Source organism: Chelonoidis abingdonii, chromosome 15 (assembly GCF_003597395.2).
Source record: "Chelonoidis abingdonii isolate Lonesome George chromosome 15, CheloAbing_2.0, whole genome shotgun sequence".
NCBI lineage: Eukaryota > Metazoa > Chordata > Testudines > Testudinidae > Chelonoidis > Chelonoidis abingdonii.
The window spans coordinates 30,240,766-30,268,444 of record NC_133783.1 but is presented as its reverse complement, the minus strand read 5'-3'; the positions used below and the strand labels follow the sequence as shown (position 1 = coordinate 30,268,444).

General features: G+C 39.7%; 1 protein-coding gene across 1 annotated transcript in view; it reads left to right on the top strand.

Moving 5' to 3' along the window:
• LOC116817807 (putative neutral ceramidase C) overlaps positions 1-27,098 on the top strand; it is a 33,063-nt gene extending 5,965 nt beyond the window's left edge. Inside the window, exons 5-20 of the mRNA XM_032768219.2 lie at positions 783-910; positions 2,088-2,165; positions 4,694-4,814; positions 7,098-7,223; positions 7,885-7,971; positions 12,314-12,418; positions 12,548-12,629; positions 13,275-13,390; positions 15,065-15,159; positions 15,868-15,907; positions 16,704-16,799; positions 16,992-17,087; positions 17,810-17,959; positions 19,190-19,249; positions 21,969-22,057; positions 26,648-27,098. Coding sequence (XP_032624110.2) covers positions 783-910; positions 2,088-2,165; positions 4,694-4,814; positions 7,098-7,223; positions 7,885-7,971; positions 12,314-12,418; positions 12,548-12,629; positions 13,275-13,390; positions 15,065-15,159; positions 15,868-15,907; positions 16,704-16,799; positions 16,992-17,087; positions 17,810-17,959; positions 19,190-19,249; positions 21,969-22,057; positions 26,648-26,837 — 1,659 coding nt within the window. The 3' untranslated portion in view covers positions 26,838-27,098. The remainder of the gene's footprint in view (positions 1-782; positions 911-2,087; positions 2,166-4,693; positions 4,815-7,097; positions 7,224-7,884; positions 7,972-12,313; positions 12,419-12,547; positions 12,630-13,274; positions 13,391-15,064; positions 15,160-15,867; positions 15,908-16,703; positions 16,800-16,991; positions 17,088-17,809; positions 17,960-19,189; positions 19,250-21,968; positions 22,058-26,647) is intronic.
• Positions 27,099-27,679: the final 581 nt, after the last annotated feature.

Below are 27,679 nucleotides of genomic sequence, written 5' to 3'. Positions count from 1 at the left end.
CAGGCTCTGACTGCTGTGGGGAGTCCCAGGCACTTTAAATCACCGCTGGAGCCTTGCCGCTGCTACCCCCAGGGCTGCAGCAGTGGGGCTCCACCGGCGATTTAAAGAGTGCGGGGCTCCGGCTAGTGTGGAGGCCCCGGGCCCTTTAAATCACTGCTGGATTACTGTCGCCACTATTCCTTGGCTGTGGCAGTGGGGCTCTGCCAGTGATTTAAAGGGCTTGGGGCTCCCTGTGGCCAGAGCCCTGGGCTCTTTAAATCACAGCTGCAGCCCTGCCACCACTACCTTGATATAACAGTTTCACCTATAACATGGTGGGGATTTTTGGCTCCCCACAACTGCATTATATCAGGGTAGAGGTATAGAGGAGTAGCCGAGAACTGTCCTGGGGAGATTAGTTTTAGTGTTTCATGACATAATCATCTTATGTGTTGAAATATTTTAGATTTATCATGACCAACTTGGTCAGATTAGCAAACAAAATGCTGCACTATTTCTTCACGCAGAGATGATTTAATATTACTTAAAATGTTAATTAAATTTGACTGATATTAGCTGTTTTAATTTCTAAAGGATAACACTACATCAAATGTAAAAAAAGAAAAAAAAAAGAAAAGTGCAACAAGCAATAGCCGCAGATCATCTATTGTAGGTGTAATGATTCATCTTTCCATGTCTGGACTTCTAGTAAAGTTCTTAGACACAGAAGACTCAAACTTGCTTTCCATGTGGCACCTCTTCACTGTTACTGCACTGATTTTCCTTGCCTTTCTGCTTTTCAGAGCATTGATATAGCACACGAGAATATGAAAGAAGGAAGACTTTTTATCAATAAAGGTTTGGTAGAAAATAGCCAAATCAACAGAAGTCCTTACTCTTATCTTCAGAATCCAGAGTCTGAAAGAAACAGGTGAGGAAGAATGGGGAAGCTATAGCTCTTAAAAACAAGCATGAATTGTTGGCAAAAAATATTCTGGGGACACAGTGTTGAAGAACTACATTTCTGTATGTTATCAAAGGCAAATCAAATGTGGAAATTGCCCTGACCTGGGAAATCTAGATCCAAACTTCCCCCACCCAGGGGATGATGGGGTCGGTGAGTTTTTAGCAACAATAAAGTGCAGAAAACTGCAATTTTATGCTGATGGTAGACAACCCACCCAGGTGGCTCATGCTTCACTTTCTTACCATGCTCCTGAGTACATGTGCTGGTATCTCTGGTATCTTTCTGTGCAGGGGATCTTCTACTCTAGCTAGCCTCATGCTGGATTTTTGAAATTAAATAAAGAATTCCAAGGTTAGCATTGTGGTCAGATACAACCTCTTCCGACTGGCAACACTACTATGTTTAAAAGAAACATTTGGGCATAATTACTGGCAGCTTAGAAACTAAATAGACTTACTGGGCCCCATTTTCAGTCACACAAGCCTTCTTTATGCCCCCTGTCAGTGTAAAAAGGCCTTAAATGGGGTAAAATAGCCCCTGAGAATACCCCCAGGGGAGGGCCTTCCTGACTGCGGAAGGGATTCTAAACCAGCACCACTCATAGCCCATGGTGTTTCTAGGACATGGGGTCACACAACACTACACTTTTTCTCTGCTACCCATGGTCCATAGGAAGCCTCAGAATGCAGAGCATAAGTTACAGAGGCTCAGGGCTATTCTAAGGTTGCACTGGGGGCTGCCCCCCCCCACACACACACAATTGCCACTGAATATGAGCACAGAAAAGCAGTAACTGAGAATCTGGCCTAAGTGTTTCATTTAGAAAACATGTCACTGCTATAAATTCTAATTTTGGTTAGACGGTGACAAAAATGGAAAGCAGTATCTACAGTCTTTGTAGAAAGTAAATAGTTTAATATCACAGCAAAATGAGAATTCAGCTTTCTTCAAGGAAGCAGCATATAATACAGAAGGTGACTTTTGTCACTGAATTCAGCAGCTTTTTACAATAACTCCTTGTAAATATAGCAGTTGGAAACTGATGACCTCAATTCGTTTTCCTGTTTGGCACATAACAGAGGCATTTACAGATTGAGATGTTGGCTGTGGCACTAAGTGATTTATCTCTTTTGTTGTCCAGGTATTCATCAAACACAGACAAAGAAATGGTGGTACTGAAGATGGTAGATGTAAATGGACAGGAGCTAGGCCTTCTCAGGTACTGAATCTGAAAGTAAAATCCACTCTCAAACACTAAAATATAGGCTATGCCCCCAAACATGTCCTGTCTATTGATTGCTTTCTTGGTAGTCATCAAAAATGTCCATGTTAACCTTTCTCCTTGAGGGCATTCATTCAAATCCCTCTTATAGGCCCAGGGCAGTGGGGGCTAAGGTAGCTTTAAGCCACCTTTGCACCCTACCTGCGGCCTGTTTAAGTTACCCAGGCTGCCTTATGGGCTGCAGCACTGCCCAGGATCTCCACAGGTCAGTGTACTGTAGCCCTGCCTCTGGCGCACCCCCTACACCAGGGCTTGCGAGGGAGTTCTTGGAAAGCAGCTCTACAACTATCTTCCCTCACAGCATCTGCACCAAGGGACTCCTCCCCTAGCTGGATACAGGGCTTTTAGGGTCACTTTATGCTACTCTGACCCTTTTACCCAATGCAAAAGGGACAGAGCAGAGGGTGAGGATCTTTCTTCTAGTGTCTAGCTCTATAAAATGCCTCATATATCATGTAAAATAGCCATTGTCTCACTAGGGCCCTGACTTCATACGCTGAAATATCATGTAAGGTGGTACATGTTGGGTAACTCACTTCCTATTAAGAGATTTGAAGCTGAGTGTTTGGCTGTACAACGTTCAGAAGTCAAGGCCAGGCAAACAAATAACAAAACTTGCAATACTTACCCAACTTTTGAACTTGCCCATTTAGCTCAGGGCATGAACAGCTGAGTGGGGTCCAGCTCTGTCACAAGGGACCTGAAGCTTTATTGTGCAAGGAGATTTTTGTACATCTTTTTTCACCCTGCTGCACACGGTTGTACACTGTATAGGTGAGGGGAAAGGTGTGTTACTTAAGCAGCTTGTAACATGGAAGAAGCCTTGTTATTTTCCAAGTCTTTGTATGCATTCATATCACATAGCACAAAGTGACATGAAACACCTCCTTGCATTAACCATCACGCCGCAGATGTATTAATAAACGTTGCTAATTTGTAAAGTATACTCTTTACTATGTGAGACTAGTGGCAATTGCTGAGCCTAAAGCTGAAAAACGATTTGCTTCACAAACTCCTCTTTTATAATTCTCGTAACTTTTCAAACCTTTCACCTTTTGAGTTGAACATTTCCATGCTTGGTCCCTGCTTTTTCTTTCTTTGTGTGAGCAAAATTGCTCAGCCACTTTTAAGTGACAAATGGGGACAACGTGCACTTTCCCACTGTGACCAAGAGTTGGTGTGTATACAGAGCTTACTGATGACCAGTATGTGCTTTTAACTTTGTTGAGGGAAACTGAAGCTAACAAAATTATGAAAATATGAACATACAGATGTATGTGCAGTCAGACGTTCAAAGATGCAGTGAGCATATGACAACAGGTAGTGAAATACACAAGGAGGCATTAGCTTTTAAGCAAGGGGAAGCTGATTTGCTCTGGGGAAAGAGGATGGCAAGCTGTGTCAATGAATGGCACATGGAGCTTTAAGCTTCCATGGGAAAATATTGGAAGTTGTTTCATGTACAATCAAAATAGTGCAATATACACGTCAGCTGTGCACTTAAGGTCTTATCCAAAGTCCGTTGAGGTCAACAGAAAGAATACCATGGACTGCAATGGAATTTGAATGAGACCTTTAGCCTGCCATTCTATTCTTTGGTGTGCTGACATCTGTTATAGAACAGGGAGCTTAATTTTTTACACCTCTATTTTTTCCCATAAAAAAAGAGAGAGAAATAAAATGCAAAAAAACCTACTAAATTAATGATGCCCTTCTAATTTCACAAAAGTCAGGAAAGACAAAAGTTCAGGATGAAGCAACACAGTTAATTTTGCCTCCTTGTTGGTATGTTTTAGGACAGTCGTATTACTGTGTGTGAGTGTAGCCCACAAACCTGGGACCTTGGAAGCTTCGTACATGAGCCTATACTGCATGAACTAAAAGTCACATAGCTCTGAGCTAAGGCTGTTACAGACTCATTAATTTCCAGGTGGTCTTGCTGCCACTAGAGGGGACAGAGCACCACAGCCAGAAGGAATGTGGGTTACATGAGCACAGGTTAATTTAGTTACTAGTTTATCAAACCTAGTAAGAAATGATATTGGGTTATGTTCTCAGTAGCCTGCAGCTTGGGGACTGGGGCCACACAACACCCTGATCCTCAAGCCATCAGGCACTGATCTGTTCCTGAGAAGCAACTCACAGTAGCCTCAAGCTGGGCCAGCTGCAGTGGTCCCTAAGGTCTCATGAATTTGGAGTAGTCTTTGGCAGTAGGGAAAGAATGGACTTTTCCAAGCTTTTGAGCATGTCAGCTGGCTGAAGCTAAAGGTAGATTTTGATCAGCTGTCTGAATTCAAGTGGAAGCTGAGAGATGGAAGATGGGGTAGCAACTCCACATTTGCTGATCTAGCTCCAAATGGCTAACATTGGCTCTTTTCCCCCAGAGGAAAGATACAAGTAGGTCAGCTATAACTAATATTAGTGAATGCATTTCCTGTAATATTTGTTTTCTGATTGTTTATTAGCTGGTTTGCAATTCATCCGGTCAGTTTGAACAACACAAACCTTCTCATAAGTAGTGACAACGTGGGCTATGCATCTTACCTATTTGAACAAGAGAAGAACAAAGGACTGCTTCCTGGAGAGGTTCGACTATGTTATGGCTATCCTGAGGAGTGGGGGATAAAACAAAAATAAAAAAGGGCTAATGAAATGTCTTTTATGGATAGACACAATCTCATTTAAACAGTGAGCATAGACTGCAGGACAAATACTGCAGATGCACAGAAAAGACGTATCATACATTTTACCATCTACTTTTTCCAATTATAGAAAAGAGAAATTACAATGCAGCTGCTGACTATTTCTTCCCAAAATAGCAATTGACATTTATTTAGATTTCAAGGGACATTGTTGATCTGTTAAGATCCAAAATTTGATCTAGATTAAAAAATAACCAATTTTCTAATGACATTTGGTTCTATAGGAACTACTCACATGCATAAAATTGAGCACACAGGTAAGTGTTTGTAGGATTGGGGCTTTGGTCAATTTCACTTAATCATCAGTTCCTATGCAATTCCACTTTCTGTTTTTTGTAGATTCTTGGAATTCTGTAGTATTTGGAATTCAAACAATGTAGGACCATATTATTTCTTTGAAAAGACAAGGTTTTAATTGAAATGTAAATGCTTGTTTAAAATAGAAGTGGGTGAACCTCATGAAGTACAACTTTGGAACTATTTTTAAAGTTTTTTTTTTTAGTAGGTGAACAATCTTAAAAAGCAAACCTGTCAGAAGTGGTGCCCTATTTCTATCCATCAGAGAATATGAGTTCACTTCTTTTCCTTTAGAATTTTTCCATTTGATTACATTTTCCCCTCTCACAATTAGAAAGCAAACCTAATACCCATTAGATAGAGCCCAACTTTCAAACTAAAGATGTTTGAATTAGTTGGAAATTGGACAAAAAAAGTTTGCTCATACTTACATGAAAGCATTTCTTTTGATGTTAGATTTTATAAAAATGTTTATTAAACCCAAGACCCCAGTCTTGCTGCCAAGGTTTCAATGCTATTCTTACTCAAACTAGCTAGACCAAAGCAACCTTGGATATGTCTACATGTGCTGCAGCCATACTTCTGATTGCAGTGTAGACATACTAAATTGACGTTATGGATGGTGAGATATGCCATCCGTAAGGGCTTATCAGAAAAGTTAAGATGAATCAACTCAAGCTGTGAAGTTAAAGCACATTAAAAACTGTGTGGATGCTCTCATTCAAAAGTAAAGTGACCTTGAATGAAAGCGTCCACATAAAGTTTTAATGCACTTTAACTTATGGACATTGACATCACAATTTTAGTTAATTCATCCTAACTAAGAGATGAATACTGTATGTGGTGATTTAGTGTTACATTGGATAAGTGTGTAATCTATCCTTGATCACCCATTGAATTTGCTACCTTTAATGCTAACTTCTGCTGTCAGTTTCTGTGCTCAGTGGCTCACACAAATCATCAGAACAGAGAATGTTCTAAGCTAATCATCGGTTAAATCTGTCAGTAGAAATCATAGTGAAAAACAAGAGGTAGAATTGGAAAGTCAAGCAAAAATAACAGCAAGGATTGCTAGAATTTAATATCTATAAATAAGAATTTGAAACTGGGGGAAAGGAGGGTTACTGAATTGAGAGAGGATGGAAGGGATGTAATTTATTTTATGTAATGAAAAGAGATAAAACAAGAGCAATGGGCAGAGTGTCTTTATTCCTTGCCCAGCCACAGATTCACTACATGACACTGGGCTAAGTCACTTAATCACTTATGCCTCAGTTTCCCCATCTGTAAAATGGGAATATCAATACTTAATTACCTCTAAATTGATGAGAGGTGTGAAAGATTAATGTAACATGCTTTGAGATGCTCGGGCAAAAGAGAGAGATAAATTCAAGGTAATTTGAAATATTTAAAAAATCCTTACTGCAAAAAACATAAGGCCTACATTTTCAAAAGTAATGGTTTTTAGGTGCTGAAGATTTCGAATGCTCAACTTGAGGTACTGAGTTAGGGGGCTAGGTGCTCAGCATGTCCTGAGAATCAGGTCCCTTTAACTTAAGTCAAGTTGGGCACCCAAAAATTCAGTCATCCAGAGCTACTAGTGAAGTTTTCAAAAGTGACCAATGTCCCATCACTACCAACTATATATGATATCAGTGATGATATGATTTTGCACATGTTGTCTGCTGTCCTAAGGGGGAATTTACATAAGCAGTTTGTTATATAGGCAGTTCATGTTTATTTCACATCTTTGTATTGCATGATGGGATTTTTTTTTATTGAAACACCAGTATATATCTGATGTCCACAGGTTGATGGCAATCAGTGCAAGAGACAGAAAAAGCTATAACACTTTATTTTCTTTTGGCAGGGATCCTTTGTAGCAGCCTTTGCATCATCCAATCTGGGAGATGTATCACCCAATATCAAAGGCCCACACTGCATAAACACAGGAGAATCATGTGATAACCCCCACAGTTCCTGTCCAGTAGGTGGGGTAGGTATATATCATTTTATCTACATTTCAAATTTTAAGGTAGATTTTAAGTATTGGATTGCAAATATAGGACTAGATTGTGGTCCATCCAGCTGTAAAAGTATATAAGGTACCCCTATATTCTCCTGTACTGGTTACCCATATAGGCAGCCTCCTGAGGGCTGCCACTTACTCTTCCTGTACAGTGTTACTAGTATGTGGGGAGATGTAGACAGTGCTATGGGTAAAGTGCTGATTTCAGAGAAACTGGGAGGCAGGTTATGACTTTCAATATGCACCTGGACTATAATACAAAATCTCTGGAAAGTTTGGGTATAGCATAAAACAATATAATACAGTAAATAGCAAAGGATACTGTACAGAGGGCAAAATCCTCCATTTTTGAACTTACTTCAAGTTGCCACAGAAATTCCAATCTTCCATGAAATTCAGCACTGGTGTGCTCAGAAACCACAGATCTTGACACAGAATTTAGTCCTAGTTTATAAAATAGTGCCTGGTGCATGGTTTAATTTGTGTATTAAAAGAAAAGATTTTTTCATGAAAGTGATGACAATGGTTTGTGCCTTCATTCACAGTACAATAAAAGCTTTATATTGCTAGAAGGATGTCTTATCCATTTACATTTGTTTAATTATTTGCTTTAAAAAATCCTGAACAGGCTAAAATGTGCATGGCTGCAGGTCCTGGCAGTGATATGATTAACAGTTCAAAAATTATAGGACAAAATCTCTATTTGAAGGCAAAGGTAAGTTAAACTGGACTCTTTTTACTTGTGTATTCAAATGCAATGATTGGAAATGCTAGTAAACATTTTCTTTTTGACAAGCGAGTTTCTGAAATTTATTTTTGCTAGAGATATTCTCAAAACATGGGTCAAGACTGTAGGCCTAAAGCTGTGCACTTAGATCCAAATTTATGTACCTAAGTAAAAGTTGTCTGAATTTCAGAGCAGTTACACTTCTATTTAGGTGCCTAATTTTAGGCACCAACATTTGAAAGTGCCTCTGTGTTCCTCACTGTACATTTCTGTAAAATGTGGATGATACCTACCTACCCCACAGAGAAGGTGTGATAGTTAAGTAGCTAATGTTTGTAAAGAGCTATCTAGGTCCCAAAACTCACAAGTACACATGACCCTTTCACGTAGCCCTTCAGTGTCTTGGGTTCCCCAGAACCCCAGCTTATCTGGAATATCAGTCCTGGCAAAACTCTTCCAAAATCTAATAACTGGGCACATATGTCATCATAAGTATCTGGGATTTACTTCTGCCACAGCAGGCTAGGGAATAGAACCAAATGATTCACCTTCCCCCACACTTTACATAAATTATCATTCTTATTATTGTAACACCAGCTAGTAGAGGCAAACCTTTTTCTACAGGAATGGCATTATTTATTTATTTGTTTGTTTGTTTGTTGATTGCATTGTGGTAACTGTGACCTAGGAACCTCTTGATGCCAACATGCAGAGGACATAGGGTTACACAGGGTTTTGCAAGTATCCCCTGAGTCAGAAATCTGCATAATAATTCACTAAAGAGTAGCAAGAGGTAGTAGCCCACTAGTCATCACAATCACTGCAAAAGGTATGAATGCATAATATGTAAGGAGGTATGTGTCCATGCTGAAAATTATGTTCTTGAGGCTGGTAACCAAGAGTACCAGACCTCAGAGATGTTCTTTTCAGGCAGATGGTAACAGATGCTTATCTCCCTGTCTGATAATTGTGCAGTGGGGATTGTTCGCCTCACAAGGCATGCCAATTTGCATACTGAACCTGAGGCTAATCAGGAGATTACGATAGTGACAGGAGAGGAAAGCCACAGGAAAAAACAACCAGCAGGGGACATTTTATTTATGAATAAAGACAGTGGATTGATCTGCTATATCTAAGGGTACCAAGAGACACCCAGAATCCTTAACCTAGGAGACAAGTTGACAGTGTTTCTTGTCTCATGAAAAAGGAATCACAGCCTGCTTGGCTGGAAAGCGCTGGTGAGCGATACTTTATTAGACATGAGAGTAACTTGTTAATTAAGCCTAGGATCTAGAATGCATGTTATGGTATTATTTTGTATGTAACCATTTGTTTCCAACACTTGTTATCACTTCAATCTCTATACTTTGTGAAATAAACTTGTACTTGTTTTCACTATAAACTTATCTAAGTGCTGTCTATTACGTGGAACAGAGATCTGAGGTGTAACTGGTAAGATGGGGCATACTGTTCCTCTGGGAGGAGCTGATCTGTGAATACTGTGAGTGCCCAGTGGAACAGGGGCTAGAAGTTCCAGGGAGATGCTCCGAGGGCTCAGAGGTTGGAGAATGCCTATTCATAACGTGTAATAAGTGAGCGAGGGCTGTGTAGGCCTAGAGGGGAGTGCTTGGGTTGCCTCTAGCCAGGGAATCTGGGTGCTGAATCCTAGCTGGCACAAACAAAGCTTCCTCATGCTAAGGACAGGTGGTGCCAAGGTGTCTCACGGTCCTGAGTGCCCCTGGGAAGCATCACAGTAATGTTCAACGGCCAGAGCCAGTGCTTCCATTAGGCGACCCTAGGCGATTGCCTAGGGCACCAGGATTTGAGGGGCGGCATTTTGCTCTCTCCCCACAGGGCGTGCGGGAGCTTCGGGTTCTGCTCCCGTTGCACCGCTGAAGAAGAACCTCTGCCGATGTGCCACAGAAAACAGCGGCAGGCAATTAAGCTACTGCCGACATTTCGGCAATGGCTGCCACTGTTGCCTGCAGCATTTTGGCGGAGGGTCTTTCGGCACTGCAACAGGAGCAGAACCGGAAGCTCTCGTGCGCCCCGTGGGGAGCGCACAAAATGCTGCCTTCCTCCCTCCCCCCACAAATTCTGTGTAGGGCGCCAGAAACCCTGGCACCGCACCGGTCAATGGCCCAGTTAAGATAGAGACATCACTATGATGCTAGATGGTGGGAGTGGTATAAGAACCAATATACAATAGAATATGTAGACTAGAACTATGTTGTGCACTCTAATATGTCAGAACACAATAAATATAAGCTTTCTCCGCTTCATAGCTAGACATGCCTAAAAATATTTTTCTTTCCTCAAAGAGCTAACCTGAAATGGATCTTCCTTTATCCATGCTATCTATTTTAATGTTTGTCAAGGGCAGCAGAGGAGGAAGTGCAATACCATTGTGCTCGGAGATTTCAGTGTCAGCAGCTTGCAGGAGCAGGAACAGATTCAGTAAATTAATGACAACAGCAGACTTGATTATAGCAGTTTTCTTTTTAATTGCCATTTTGAGTGTTTGCAGTAGAATTGCTCTAAAATGACAGTGATTTGTAGGTTAGCGGATATTCTAGTCTAATTGTACATTAGGGACTTGTATGTGTATCTAATTTAGAAAGAAATGATATTTGCCATATATGACCATTGTGGGTGGTGGCACTATTGGATTTCAATATATACATACCATAGTAAAATGATACTTCACACAGTTACATGAAATATTACCAAATCTGTGTAACTTCTATTAATACTTTGTATGTACTAATTGTATGAACTATGAAAATCACTCATTGTGGAAGATATCTTTTAATGAACAATTATACGTGAATTGTGAATTTAAATAAAGGAAATTATATCTTTGAATTCTGAATATCTAATGATCAAACTAGAACTGAAGAATTGGGAAAGATGTTTTCAAGCACATACATTTCCCCAAGGAGAGGGTCATCTGGGTTGGTGTTAAGATGAGAGAAACAAAAAGCTTCTACTATAAAATTTGATTAGGCAACTGCTGTTCCTTAAGTTTAGTCATTCCTTTTTGTTACTAACTTTATAGAATATCTTCACAAGAGCTTTTCCAGGTGAGTGAGCTGTGCAACCTGTTTCATTTTGTATAATCTTTCTCTACTCCCTATTTGATGTTCAAAGCCTAATTTAATTTTGAAACTGCAATTCAGAGGTTCTGGGTTGGTGGACTGCTGAAGGTCTGCAGAAAATTTGCGTTTTTTTCTCCTTATTTCCATACAAATATATTCAATAATTTCCCAATATTATTATTGCCTGTAATCAATAGCTTTAGTTGCCACAGAGATGTTATGTACTCCGGAATGGGAAAGGAGATGGTTTCTGCAACTGGGAAAAAGAAGTGGAGGTGGTCCCTGAGGACACTCTCTCTGTTGAGATATGGTCCACATTGCAGAAAAGTTAGACAGCTACAGCTCTAGTTAACTTATTTTTGGACCAGTTGCTGTTGGACACCCTCTTGAGTTATTCATTCATGGAGGAGGAAAGTGAGGTTGGCGTGAGTGACCATCTGCTTATTGCTTATAGGCAAAGACACTGATGGAATCCTCTGCTCATGGGTCACAGAAAGCCCGATGATGTTGAGAGATAATAAAGGAGCAAAAAGACTTGAAAATAACAGCTGTTATCTCAGGAAAATAAAATTAACATTTAGCTGAAAAGAAAGGAACACACAAAAAGGTCCCACTAAAGGCTCCTTCGAACACTACTCAGAGAGGTAAAACTTAACAACAGAGAGGGTGTGCAAAGAGTGGTCCCAGATAAATAGGGATGGTGGGGCATTGTTCATGCCCTAAGCCAGGGGTTCTCAAACTGGGGGTTGGGACCCCTCAGGGGGTCATGAGGTTACTATGTGGGGGGTTGTGAGCTGTCAGCCCCCACCCCAAGGCCTGCTTTGCCTCCAGCATTTATCCTGGTGTTATATATATTAAAAAGTGTTTTTAATGTATAAGGGGAGTCACGCTCAGAGACTTGCTATGTGAAAGGGGTCACAGTACAAAAGTTTGAGAATCACTGCCCTAAGCAATGTCTGAAAGCTTGGGAAGGATTTGGCTAATAAAGCACTAGTCTCTGTAACTGACCCACACCACAGGGACATGTTCTCAATGATTTAGACACATCATTTCTTCTACCCGAAGGACTAATGGCTTCCACCTGCTCCCAAGGGAGCTGAGATTGTATTAGAATAGTTCGTATTTGTCTTGCATCTGTTTTTAACAGATTGTTTGTGGTTCTGTTTCACTAAAATATATTCTTTAGTTTTTGCACCCAGTTTTAATTAGGATAATATGTGTCTGTGTTTTAGGAGCTGTATACTTCAGCTTCCCAGGAGGTAACAGGACCTCTCCATTCAGCTCACCAGTGGGTGAACATGAGTGATGTCACTGTCCAGCTCAATACCACCCATACAGTAAGTACTGGGAATTTCCTGCTTGCAGATAAGGAATCCTCATCAGAATGTTCCAGGCTGAATTGTTGTGGTTTTACATCTGGAGTTGATATACGGTGTATAATCTAATTTTAAAATATTTTTATTAAGGGTAAAACATGTAAACCAGCCTTGGGCTACAGCTTTGCAGCAGGTACTACTGATGGAGTGGGATTCTGTGATTTCACACAAGGTAAGCAGAAGAACAGAGTCTGCAGACCTTGTTCACTGAGGTTTATAGTTTCTGTTGCAATAATGCCCTCAGTCTTGTTCATGGAACTGTGCAAACACAGGAAGACACAGTCCTTGCCTCAAATAGCTTACAGCCTTAAAAATACAGACAAAGAGTGGGTGATAGGGATACAGTGTATAAGGAAAATGGTGAAGGTCAGAATTGGAACTTGTCTTTTTACTTCCTCATTCATTCTTTATTTACAAATCCATCCGTAATTGCCTCTCTACCTAACTATCGTTAAGTTTTTATTTGATATTTTAAAAATCTCCCTTTATTTGCTCCCTCTTACCATTAGTTCTTGATCCAGTGAGGAAGACGGTCCTTTCTAGTTCTATAATTCATGGTCACTACCCATATACTATGGTCACAGCCATGTTCGAAATACTGATTGGTTATAGCTGGAATTTTTAAAAACAGCCTGTGGGAGTTAGGTGTCCAAAATCCCATTTTAAGATGAATGACTGCAAATCCCCCAAACTCCCCTGAAAATCCCAGCCTAGATGCATTGATACTTTTAGGAAATGCAGTTGAGGAATTAGACTTTGTCAAATCTACACTGAGAAAAACTGAAGAAATTGTATTAAAAGAGCTTTCTACTTACAGGTTCACTAGAAGGGCAGCCATTCTGGGAAACTGTTCGTAACCTGCTGTTTGGAGAGCCATCCAATGAAACAAAAGAGTGCCACAAACCTAAGCCAATCCTTTTAAATACTGGAGAGGTAGAGTGTGTTGGTGTATATCACTATGAGCACAGCTAGCGCTTAACTATGCTGGATTTTCCTGCCAAGAGAAAGGATATCCATTTTAATTCCAGCCATTATTAAACTAATGATGCAGAAGTAAAGACACTGAATGGTTGTATGACACTAATATTTTAAAGGGAATCTTACTTTAAAAGACATGAAAAGAAACATAAATATATGCTTATCAATACTTTGAAAAAGCAGTAAAAGATACAGGCTTCTTACTATAAAAGAAGCATGTTTTCCCATACATTCTTCTTGTAGAACTTAAAAAAGGTGGAAAAGATATGCATGCTTCATAATGAAGGAAAAATGTCTTTGCGATAAAATACAGTGCAGAAAATGTCCGAGAATGTTTGTCCTTATATAAAGATTACTACTGTGATGTTAGCAAGGTCAGTTAGATCTTTGGTTACCTGCCAAAATATATAATTTCATGGTAGAAGAGTTTTTGACTTGTGGAAACATCTGATGAGAAATTTTGGACTAAAAGAGCAATGACATTAGAATTTCAAACCTTGTGGCTTGGCTAGTATGTCAAAGTTCTGGAATACTTCATTATATAAATGTATTTATACATTTGTAGCTCCAATTACAAAAATGGTTAGAAAATAACAAAATGGGATTTTGGAATCCAGAAAATTCAATCTAAAGAGAGTCCATCCATACTGTAATGACAAGGAAGTAGTCTTAGAGAGTGGGGGAAAAAGTGAAAACAAAGGAAACATTGTGAATGAAAATCACATTAAAGAGAGGGAAAAATTTCAAATATGCCCGAGTGAAGTACGATCTTTAATCCCATTTTCAAAAGAGACTTAGACATCTCATTGAAAGCCAATGGGATTTAGGCTCCTAAATCACTTGAAGGCTTTTGAAAATTTTACTCATAGCTTGATTTTTTTTTTCAAACAATAGCTTTTTGAGCTTCCAGCTCCTAGGCATCATGTTGTTTTCATCAGAGTGCTCATTGCTCCTTTCTCTACGGTGATGCTAGACTGCGCCAGGAATGTTTCATACAGTTCTGGGCACTTCATTACCAGAAAGATATTAACAAAGTGTTTAAATTCCTGGAGGTATTGACCCATGGAGCAAAACGTAAAAGAACTAATTACAATATAGACTAGCCAAATACCAACTGAGGAGTTATATGATCACTGCCTACAAGTATCTGAAAGAGAGAGGAATTATTTAAAGTAGGTCAAGTAGGTAAATCAGAAGTAATGAGATGAAGTTAAACAGAGTTAAAATTGGAATCAAATCATTTTAATGGTGACATCTATGAGACTGTGGAATACTGTCCCAAGAGAAGGGAATGAAAACCCATTGCTTCAGTCATTTAGAACGGAACAGAACAAAGCATTTAAGAACACAGGATAAAGAAGAATGTTGCATAGGCATTTAGACAGACTAGATAATACAATAGGTTTCTTCCATCCTGATTAATATGGTTCTGGTTGAATGATTTAATGCATGGGTAGTACAGAAGATAAAGTGAGACAAAACATTAATTTTCTATAGCCAATGTAAATTTCTTACAAAAATACATGTTTGCATTACTATTGTTATGAATATGGAAAGAACAAAACCAGATTGTATCTCATGGGCCCTATTAAAAAAATGTAACACTATATTCTTTTTTTTTCTTCCAAGATTTCATTCCCTTATGCATGGCACCCTGAAATAGTTGATGTTCAGCTTTTTACCATTGGGTCCCTCACAATAGTTGCTTTTCCAGGAGAGCTGACGTATGTACTATTTTTACTCTTATTTTGTTTAACAAAGCAGACAGTTTTTATATCTAAACTACCGTACTCACAATATATGTGTATGCATATTTTTTACAGAAGGAATATAAAGCCAGAAACTACCTTATCACTAGTACAATGTGATATGCAGCCACTGTATGTCAATGTCCATTCTAATGCTCTTACGCAGGTGCATTTGTGTGTGTGTGCATGTGCAGTCTTTAGTTGAATACATGAGGATTCCCTCTTCCCTATTTTTAGACCAATAGTTACTGATCTATAGTTGAGGTTGAAACTAGCTTCCCAGTCTTATAGCTGAGCAACTTTTTTGACAGTACCATTTTCCATTAGAAAATGCAGTTTCAATTCAATGGCCAAAATTAAGAAAATGCTAGATCTCAGCCACGGCCTGCATGAGACCACATATCGTGGATAAATTATTTATGGTCTCCTTTCCACTTTTCCACATAGTGAGGGTGATTTCTAAATGCCAAACTGTTGTAAAGGGGAGGGTTTTTTTATTGGCTCTAAATATACAGATAATTCAGATGATATTCAGCTGAGCATCCAGGTTTTGGGAGACTTATGTGATCCAAACCTTTCCTGTGGATGCTCGTCCATCAGTGATTCCAACTCACCTTGCACTTCAGTATATCACACTTTCTCTACATTACTGGAGTTTAACATTACTATCTTAATACCTCACAGGACAATGTCTGGACGGAGACTACGGGAAGCTATTAAAAGTGTAAGTTACTGGCTAAAAACTTGAAGAGAACTTTTCTAGACAGCAGAGTTCATGGAACCTTTATTTTCTTGAGTTTGTCATCTTTGTCTTGCCTCCTACTGATATTGTTCCTTGGGGTGTAGCTGGAAAGTGTAATTTCCTACTTGAGCAGACCTGCCCTCTCAAGCTATGATTTTGCTAGTGTTCAAAAAGTAGAAATATAGCTGCAGCAGCATGAGTGGCAGGACTGACTAATTGGCCGAATACATACCTAGAGTTTCAGATGAAATTGTACTCAGGGTGGCTGGCCCCTCCTGTCACTAGCAAGGTGGTGGCTACTTTTCTGGTTTTAGCATGCTAGATCCCACTGAACTAGTGTAGATGTGTCTTCTGTGGCTGGAGCTTACAGCTCCAGCTCCAGTGTAGAACTGCACTTGGTCTCACATATTATGAAGGTATTTTTTTTAAAGCTAATTGTGTATCTGATACCTATCTATCAATCAGCATACCCCACCTCCCAATATGGCAATAAATAAGGCCGCCCAAACAAACATGGGTGAAATCCTGGCCACACTGAAATTAATGGGAATTTTGCAATTCACTTCAGTGGAACCAAAATTTCACCCATTAACTCTACCAGTGTGGTGCCACCATGAGAATGATTAGAAACACTGTGACAATCATAACATTATCCATACATCATACTGAATACTATTTATTATTTTTATTCATCTTATTAATGACCAACATGTGATGGATTTAATTGTATATTTAATATTTATTAAAGTAATTATGTGTTTGTACTCATCTTTCTTAGGAATTTGAATCCCACGGGACCCAGGGAATGAATGTCGTAATTGCAGGCTTGTGCAATGTTTATACCCATTACATTACTACTTATGAAGAATACCAGGTAAACAAAATAGCTCTAATATAGGGCAAAGATATTTACAGGCCATTTTTACCATTCATTTTTACTTTTCAGTGATAATTCAGGGGGTTTAGATGCCTGTGGAATAATTTTTCTTTTTCACAAAGAAATGAAAACAGCAGCACCAACAAAATCTGTGAAAGAAATACAGAGATCTTTTAATCTGTCTTGTAGGTTCAACGATATGAGGCAGCATCCACCATTTATGGGCCACACACTCTCTCTGCTTATATTCAGTTGTTCAGGGGACTGGCCAAGGCTATTGCTACGGTAATGAAAGATCATTTGAATCCAGTGCATACTTTCATATTTATATATGCTTTAGAAGTGAGGTTTACATAATTTTTCCATCCTATTATTTTAAATGCCATGGTCCTGATTCTCTGTTCTGATCTAACTGCCTGTATTGTTCTGGCAGTGCAAAATCACCAGAAACCAGCCTAATCAGCTCCATGGGAATTTCCCTTCAGTAAACAGAATCTCCAGCTGGTACAGAAGCAGGATCATAGCTCTCTGTGTCCCAACTCCTTGCCCTGCTATGAGGGTGATGTCAATGTAGCTGGAAAAGTCTACGCACTCTGACAATTCCTGGCTGCTAAAACAACCCTGGTGATCTGTGGACAGCTGCATGTACATTAGATCAGCCCTTAAGTTGTTGCAGCTTTTGCTTGGGGCTGAACAGGATGCTAGCTAGAGCAAGAACCGAGGAGCTGCAACTTGGTGTAAAGTCATATGGTGATAAGATTGAAGAATGACGTGGTGCTGAAAGTAGCATATAAACAAGAACCCTCTCACTGTACTTTTTTTGGTGGCTTTCTTATTCTTGGCATTACTGCCAATTATACTCACTGTAGTTAATTAAAAAGGCACATTTGGCTTATTGGATTTTGTGAAATACAACAGCATCCATATATGATGTTTTGTCACAATTGTTTCACAGTAGAATTGACAAACAATATTTCTGCTCATTAAACAAATATGCTTTTTTCTAGAATACAGTTCAGGATTTGCCAAGTGGTCCAGAACCACCATTCATCAACGTAACCAACATAACTTTGTTACCTGTTGTTCTTGCTGATGTTGCACCAGTCAGTAAAACATTTGGGGACGTGTTACAGGAAGTACAACCACAGTACAGAGTGGTAAGACTATCTGGGAAAATAGCATTTATTAACTACTAGTCTGAATACTTGTCAGATTCTTAACCATATTCTTAATTAGTGTGGGGTTTCTATAGAGATATAGGGTCAAATTCTGCTTTAAACTACACTGATGTTAATCAAAATTTACATCAGGATATATAAGAGCAGAATCCGACCCACGATGTCTAGACTAAGTAATCTTTTGAAGGTTGGTTGTAATAGCAACTCAGCTTTCCTCTGCGTGAGTTGCAAGAAAAAGTGAAACTGAAATGAAATTATAATAAAACAAATGAGAACTAGATAGGTATGTTTATATAGCTGACATGAATTTCCAAACGCTCCTTTTCTTCCTTATTCTTTATAGCAATAAACCAAACATGCCCCTTGAATATGAAATTCACATATGAATGAATTACTGAGTAAAGAAGGTGCTTCTGAGAAATGTATAACCACGTCAGTGTTTTTCTGTTAAGGTTATTTGTCCTATCCACCAATGTTTGTATACTGAATGTAGTTAAAATCAGGGAATTAAAAGAAAAAAGCCTGTGACATCTCTCCATGAAGGAGAATCTTTTTATTTCTATGCATAAAATGAGGATTCACTGTGAAGTAACAATTGTTGTGTTATAATGTTTTGAAGCAGAAACTTGGTTGTCCTTTGATATACTTGCTTTGGAATCTGAATGAGATAAAAATGTCATAAGGATTAATTATTTTAAATACTTGGCAAAATTAGATAATAACATATTCAGAACAAGGGCAGTGTCATCTTATCTGTACTCTCTTGGGTGCAATAAAAGCAGGTAGAAGGTGGGAAGCACTACAATGAAGTACTTTAACCTTAAAATCCCACCATCCTGCCTTTGTTTTTTTTAATACAGGAACTTAATGTCACATAATGGAATTCATCTAGCAGACAGGAGAGGTGGAATGTTAAGGCACTGTACATAGTGGAATTTATGATAAAAACTCTACAATCCAATAGCAACTATTAAAATAATACAGAAATGTTAATAAAGATGTCTTAAATCATTGATGTCAAGTATCAGAGGGGTAGCCATGTTAGTCTGGATCTGTAAAAAGCAACAGAGAGTCCTGTGGCACCTTATAGACTAACAGATGTATTGGAGCATGAGCTTTCATGGGTGAATACCCTCTTGTTGCTTAAATCATTGATTTTATTATGTAACATATAGTCCACTCTCAAAATAAATTCTAACATTTCCTCAGGGAGAAGTCGCTGAAGCAACTTTTGTAGGTGCAAACCCCAGGAATTCTGCTGAGACCACTGTAAGTATAATTAAATGATGTTAGATTTTTCTATTCTTTCACAATGGCTAATGTTTAATGATTGTTCTGCTTGCTTACATGGAGGATTTTGAGATGCACCTTTCTAAAGAAAGGTAAGAAGGAGAGAGAGAGAGAGAGAGAGTAAAACAAGAGAAATAGAGGGAAATTAGAAAAAGAGCAAATGGTATGGAGATACAATAGGTCAGACATGGAAAGAGGAAAAAGCAGCAGAGATGTTAGGCCCGATCTGCACCAGAAAATTAGGTCGGCATAACTATGTCCCTCAGGGGTGTGGAAAATCCGCACTTTTGATTGTTGTTGTAAAGCCAGCCTAAGACCCTGTGTAAACAGCGTTAGGCTGACAGAAGAATTCTTGCATCTTCCTCTTGGGGAGGTGGATTACCTACAGTGAGCCCCTCTGAAGTGCTACAGCAGCGCAGCTATAGTGACGCAGTTGTAGTGTTTTAAGTGTAAACATATCTTTACAAACAAACACACACACAACTCTCAGAGAAGAAAATATTATTTGAGCTCTTTTTATTTTATTTTATTTTATTTATTTCAGTGGCCAGTTGAATTAGTTGTAAACTGCAGGGAAGAGTCACTGAAGTTTTAAGTTTATAAACAATGATTCTTGCATATTATACTGTAACCCTTCTGCCAGGCTGAACTGATAGCAGAAAGGGCCATGTTCAATACATAGGGGTCCCTTCCCTACAACTTAATGCAAACCAGCTCGAGCCCCCACCCAGTAACCTTGGAAAATCTTACACACACCCCTGGGCCCCTCAAAGAGGCAATATTTCCCCTCTCACAAGCACAGAGTCTCAGTGTAGCAGAAAATGTTTAATAACATGAGATAAACAACATAGCATTAAATTGGGAAGACACCTCAACTAGGCCGTGTCCTTTTCCCTGGGCTCTTGAGTCCAGCAACTCCAAAATCACCCACAGTCCCAAAAGTCCCACAACTCAAAAGTCTCTGTCCTGGGTCTGTGCAGCCCCAGAGTTCAAGAGTCTAGCTGCAAGGGTTTTCCCCCCGCCTGCCTGGGTAAAAAGGGGCACCTTACGTGGTCCAGGGCTGACTGCCCTGCCTCTCCATGAGATTCTGCTTCCGCCTTCCCCACAAACTGCTCAGCTCCGCTCCGCTCTGCCAGCTGCTCTGCTCCACTAGCCGTCCCGTGATCCGCTTCAGCCATCCCCGCAAACTGCTCGGCTCCACTCGTTCTGTGGGCCACTCCAACCATCCCACAAACTGGTCTACTCCGCCAGCTGCTCTGCTTCGCAATATAAACTTCAGGCTCCCCCACTAGTTAGCACAGCTCTTTAGTGATTTCAGCTCTTAGTGAGTTCAGCTCAGTAACCTGTAACTTAGGTTCTTAAGAGAATCAAAAATCAGCTCTGATATTCAACAGTGGAGAGAGGAGGGGATACAATTGGTGCTTCTGGCTCACACAAGGAGCCCACTCCCTTGTCTAGCGAGTGTCACTCATTTGATGGTGAGACTCCCTGTCACAAAGCAGTTTCACAGTTCCTCATCCACACAATCAGGGTGACAACACTCCACTCCTCCCGCCCCAACAACAAAGAAACTGGGGATCCCACAACTGCCAAAGCAACCATCCCAGGCTGCCGTGGGCTATGCCAGACTGGGTGGGTGTGCCTATGCAAACACGATCAGCCCCTGAAATTCTTTTCCACACTCACCATAATTCACCACCAGATGTCAGGGTAGAGCTCATCCTGACTCTGCTTACAATACTAAAACTATCATACTATAACTATGCATTTACACTAGGATGAATACTGCACATTAGAATAATACATCCTAGATAAACCCTTCTGTTTAGAATGTTTATAAATCACAACCAATGATATCAGTAAAGTCTTCTAAATATAATTTTCTAAACTTCCTGTAGCTAAATGCTCATTGGAGGTCCCCATTGGTTCATATAAAACCATGTTCACCCTGTTTGTACTTAAGTGAGTTACTGACTTCACCATATTCTTTGGGGCCTTACATTACCAGAAGCCCTTTGACTGTAAAGTTCCAGCTTGGAAGTTTGTCCAGTTGTTAAGGGGATTTTGAGCATTGAACAGGAAAACTGCACAAAGAGTTCAGTCCTAGATAATTCATGACCTCTTCATACCATGTGAGTCAAAACTGCACATATGAGCAATGCAGAAACCTTTTCTCTGCATTCTGGTGCAATTTAATGCAAGTCCAAGCTTTCATTCTCAGAATCAAAGTTCATACTGTTACCTTTTCTTAAACATTTTTAAAAATAGAGAACAGACATGTCATATTGGTTATTTTTATTGGAAATTCATTAAATACCATATACACCTCTCCCCCGATATAACGCGACCCGACATAACATGAATTCGGATATAATGTGGTAAAGCAGCGGGTGGGACGGGGCTGCGCGCTCGGGTGGATCAAAGCAAGTTCGATTATAACGCGGTTTCACCTATAACGCGGCAAGATTTTTTTGGCTCCTGAGGACAGCGTTGTATCGGGGTAGAGGTGAAGTCTTCTTGCAATGAATGTGTCCTTTATTATACCCTACATTACATGTACAGCTTAGGCTAGTTATGTTTTGCCAATAAAAAATTAAAACAAATTAAAAACCCTGTTCTTCAATTTTAAGTTAAGCACTAGGAAGCTTAAATGATTGGTCATTCAGTATGTGACTAGTTATATTAATTTTTATTCCAGACTCACAAAACCTTCCTTACAGTCGAGAAGTATGAGAACATTTCAGGAAATTGGCATGTAATGTATAATGATGCCTCCTGGGATACCAGGTGAGTAACTCTCCCAGGACTGACTCTGTTTCATAAATTTCAAGGATTCAGTGAGCTGCTTATAAAAACCCCAGGGACCAAGTTCTGGCACTCTTTTGCATTTTCCTCAAACAGGTGTACACCAACACAAGAACATTTATTGCACACACGCATTCTGACTAGCCACTGTCTCATGCACAGTACCACAGTGTAGTTTATGCCTATGCTTGTAGAAAAGAGTAACCTGCACACTTTTCTACAAATAAAAGCTATGGCCTGTGGTGGTAAAAATGCTCAGATCACGGCCCCCAGACCTGCCTTTGAACATCAGCAGAAGCTCTGTGATGCAGCCTTCTTTTTAGGTTGAAATGCGGGGGCAAAATCAGAGTTGGAACCATTCTGCCTTGCGACTCCCCTTTTGGATGTGACATTCCTTTAATGTACATAAACAAGAGGCAGATTTTGGAATTTAAAAGGTGTATAACCATGATGAATTACCCACAATTGCTATCAATAATATTGTGGAATGTAAGATAAATGAATAATTACTGTAAAAACAATGGATAGAACTACCTCCTTCTGCAAAATACATTCATTGTTTTAATAATTTTTAATTAAATACTGCATTTCGCACTATAGTACTTGTAAAGTAACTTATATTGACTTAAAAGGTTGCCTCAAGCCCAGAGTCATTGAGATGCAAGATATTGGTTCACTAGAAAGTCAAAAATCTTTGGTCTCTGCACAGGACTTGGTTTAGGGGTGACTTTATGCAGATTTTGTAGTTCCCATATTCTGGGGCTGCCTGCCTAGAGACCAGTTGGCCCATGGCATAAATTAGAGCAACCTCAGGCCTGCTTTAACTATATGAAGATACTGTTCCAGCAGCTGAGCATAGCTGAATCACAAAGACTTTGGCCACATTACCTCTCCTCTGGCAATCGCCTCTGCACAGGTGATGCAAAATGGAGGGGGTTGCAGAGTTGCTACGCCAACTTTATGCCACATTGAGATTCATCCTTTGCCATGGGAATTTCCAGCAGTGGGATCCACATACTTTGCAATCTTTTGTATCCAGTGAAGCGATGCAAGCAGGCTATAACATGATTGACAATTAGGCCTGAGGAGTCTTGAGATCTAGCCACAAAACTTTAAGGCTTTTGATATTGTGAGTTTCTGACTGAGATATACCCTCACATTCCCCAGCCCCTACGCATTACAGAATAGTAACACCCAGTTCAGAGTTAGGCAGTGGAGATCGCTCGGTTTTGGTGTTACTATGTCCATTTCCATAGTGGAAATGTAACAAAAGCCAGCTCAGCTTAAGCTAGAACTTTTTTTTTTTAATACAGTGATCTGTACGGCAACGTCTATTGTACATGATGTTAGTGACACTTGGCACAAGCTGAGTTGAAAATAAATATTTAAAATGGCATTTTAAAAGAATCCACCTCTAGAAACTAATTTGTGATTTTGTAAAACCTTATGCAGAGCTCTCATCAACACAGCATTGAGAATAAGCAACTAAATTTTATTTCTTCTTAAGGAAAATCATGGTGTGAACCAACTTGACAAAACCCATTTTTGTTAAAACATTTTTTACATTTTCTAAACAATTTGTATTTAATGTCTGGAAATTCCATGGAGATAGTACTATCTGGCTCTCACATTGAGCTTTTCATCCATAGAGCTCATCGTGGTTTGCAAAGGCAGGTAAGTATCATTATACCCATTTTACAGCTGGAAAAGTGACTTGCTCAAGATTACTTGGGAGGTCAGTGGCAGAGCTAGGGCTAGAACCCACTTCTCCCAATTCCTAGTCCAATGCCCCATTCGCTGGTCCACATTGCATAATAGTTGGATATTAAAAGGAGAACATAAAAGGTTTCCACCAACACTGTTGTTTTTTGGAAAAGTATTTAGTGGCTCTGATGTATGTCCCCAAAGTGGAGAAGTTTCATTAAAAAAAAAAGGGGAGGGGCAGTAGAAATCAAATGTGTGGTAGGACTCTCAGCCTTATGGCGAATGCATGTATGAGGAAGAAAAGATAGTGTGTTTGTCAGATCCTTGTTCAAAGAAGTTATTGCTTAATCTGATTAAAAAACGATGATTTATTTACCCGAGTCTCCTAAATATCAGCCAAAGAATGGATCCCAAAGAGGTCCATTTCAGGATCCTCTGATGTTGGAGATATTTCAGTAAAAACACCTTGCACTTCCAAAGGAGAGAGACAATGTTCCCAGTATAACAGACTTACATCAGTAGATTCTGTTTCTCTGAATTTATGATGGCTTCTTCCTGGTAGTGCATAATTTTCTCTGCCTGAGTGCAACCAATTGCTTTCTGAATCTGATCTGGTACCCAAAAGACACTGATATAAATCCAATGTCTCCTGAGACAGCTTCTGACACACTTCAGTAGCATACATAACAGCACTAAGCTTGGAGCTTTAGGAGATGGAAATCATGCCTGTGTTTGTGGAATACAGACTGACATTCCCCCTTTCTACCAGAGGTTATTCTGGCCTTTTCCAGTGTATCTATGTGTTTTGGGGGCTGGGGGAGGTTTGTATTGCTCTCTTATGTTGTCACAGTATATTAGGAGCCCCATTTCTGTAAATTTTCCTCCTAATATAACCTACTCAGATAAAGGTAGTGTTGTGTTTCATTACTTGTAATTATTATGTGTAGTATGTCTATGCTTAGCAGCCTAATAATAATTCCAGAAAGCAGGTAATGCTACAAACAAGGAATTTCTCCTTTTTTTGAGTTAGAAAATTTAAAACATTTAATAAAATTTCTATGAAAATTACCACAAACTTGGGAGAGAAACTTCAGTCACATACTCACTGTTACAATATTGAAAAGACTGGGTACCATCACAGCCTTATTTTTGTGAGTGCACAGATAAAGACGGAAGACAGTGTAAACCATTGTGAACTCCATGTATATTTAAGGGAAGCATTTTCCAGTTACAGTTTTCCAGAATAATGATCCTACTTAATCACACATGCTGTTGGAGAGCACACATCTCTGAGAGCCACACCATTTAGGATTTAGAATAGCAGATCACTGGGTAGATCTTTATTATTGTTCGTTATTGGTAGCACTGAGCAGGGCTGCCCAGAGGATTCAGGAAAGCCTGGGGCAAAGCAATTTCGGGGGCCCTTTCCATAAGAAAAAGTTGCAATACTATAGAATACTATATTCTCATAGGGGCCCCTGCAGGGCCCAGGGCCTGGAACAAATTGCCCTCCCCACTCTGGGCGGCCCTGGCACTGAGGATCCCAGGATCCCATTGTGTTAGGTTCTGTACAAAACTGAACAAAAACATGGTTCCCACCCCAAAGAGATTACAATCTAAGTACCAAACAAGACACAACAGATGTTGACAGTCTCAATAGACAGGACAAGAAGAGAATGAATATGAATCTATTTTATGACCCTGAGAGGTGTTTCCCATTGGGGCTAGCTGGAAAAAAACAATTCTGTTTCACAGAAAAATTTAGAGGTTTTGAAATTTGTTTTTATTCTGACGTAGAACGAAAATGAGACCTTTCAATACAATTTGTGAAAAAGCATTGGGGTGTGTGTATGTGAAATAGCTAATAGTGTGGTTGTTAAGGCTCTCACCTTGGATGTGGGAAACCTGCCTGATTTAGAGCAGAGCCATAAACCTGGGTCTCCCACACCCCCAGTGAATGCCCCCCCCCCCCAGGGTTATTCTGGGGTCTGACTCTCACACCAGAAATTCCATCTTACAAAGCTTTACCAACAATTTTTTTGTCAAAATAGATACATAAAACATTGTGACAGAAACAAGTATTGTCAGCATTTTTTGGACTAGCTCTGTTCCGCATAGGACATGCATCTCTGCTGAGACACATCGGTGAGGGCAGTGGGAGGAAGTTTGTGCTGTTGTCTGATGTATACAGCACATGCTCTATGGTTAAAAAACTTCAGGACCCAGTTATATCAATCTAAGGCAATTCAGTTTCCTGAGCCCATTTTTAGCAATAAATATGAGGAAGGGGATGTGTGATTCTGACACAGGTCTGGGACTCAGATTATTTAGGTTCAATTTCCAGCTGTTTCACAGATTTTGCCTGACCTTTCACAATTTTCTTGCTCTATCTGTGCCTCAGTTCCTTTTCTGTTAAATGGGAACAATATTTTCTTATCTTACAGGGAAGATGTGAGGGTAAATTTATTAATATTTAATAACCATGATAATGATATTGTGAGGAGCTCATTTAATACACTATGGGGCCACATAATTACCTAGACAGAAATATTTTTTATCTACAGAAATAACCACTTATTTGTCATTTAAGTGTTCCCTGGTGTATTTGCTGTGCATTGTGTTATTAACAAAGCAACAAAAATAAAATAATAAAAAATCACAGAAATAAAATCTTCTTGGGACAAATTGAGCCAGAGTGATTATTTAGCATCTATGTCACTTAACTGGTAGTAAAAATCTTTCTGTTCCATAATGATTTGGCATTCAGATGTGTTTAATTCAGCCAATTAGAGATCTTGGCTGGACTATTGCAATACACATTAACGTGGATTATATTTTTTAATATGCAGTTTATTATTTTTCCATTAGATTTTACTGGACCAAAGGATTTCTTGGTCGCAGCCAGGCCAGAGTAGAATGGCATATTCCAAGTTCTACTGAACCAGGGCTCTACAGAATACAGTACTTTGGGCACTACAAGGTTCAACCAATTCTGAAGCCAGCTCAGTTTTATGCATTCAATGGCACATCTTCAGCATTTGAAGTTGTAAAATTGTAGATACTTTTTCATTGGGGAAAAAAAAGTTGCTTAATAGGAATAGTGTATATGTTATTGATTTTATACAAATATATAATTTGGAATTGTTGTTAGAGCACCAATAATTCAATGTAGTTCTTGTTCTTTGGAATGATTTGATCTGTTTGATCTTCAGTCTTCCTTGGCTGATCTGATGTGTTTCCATTCTGGTTGCTCATGTCCAGCCCTGTTGTTGCAGTGAACTCTCACTTGAATAAATGATTCACCATCTTTTTAAAGTCAGCGATTGCACTTGAATTTTCATTCCTTATTAAATGTGTAGCACTCAGAAAAAGTTGTTTCCTAATGGGGGCTGTTAGAGACAATCCAGTTCATATAATACTGTTATGATCTGGATGAAACCTTGTTATGACAATAGATAGTCCCCCAGTTGAGCAGAATGGCCAGAATCTTTCCCAGCTTCAGCATTGACAGTTAAATTTTCAGATTTGGAGGGTGGCCATCCTGACATCCTTTCCTCCAAGCTGTAAGCACTGACTGTCTTGCTTTTTGTTTTTCTCTCTCTCTCTCTTTTGTGTGTGTTTTCCCTTCCTCCCTGTAATGGGGTGATCACCCGCTCCAGCCCAGAAGGGGTTGGAAAAGCCCTGCAGAGGGATGGGGCTGGGCAAGGGAGTAAAACTCTGGCTGATTGGGGGAAGTGGCTGCAGCTGGGGCTTGCAGAGGGGCAGCCTGAGGGTGGGTAAAGGCAGCCAGTCCAAACTCATTGTTGCCTGTGATGATCGGCTCATACACTGCAGTCTGCCCCAGGGCACGGGGGCTAAATAGAGACTGGCAGTAGCCATGACTGAGGTGACGTGGGGATA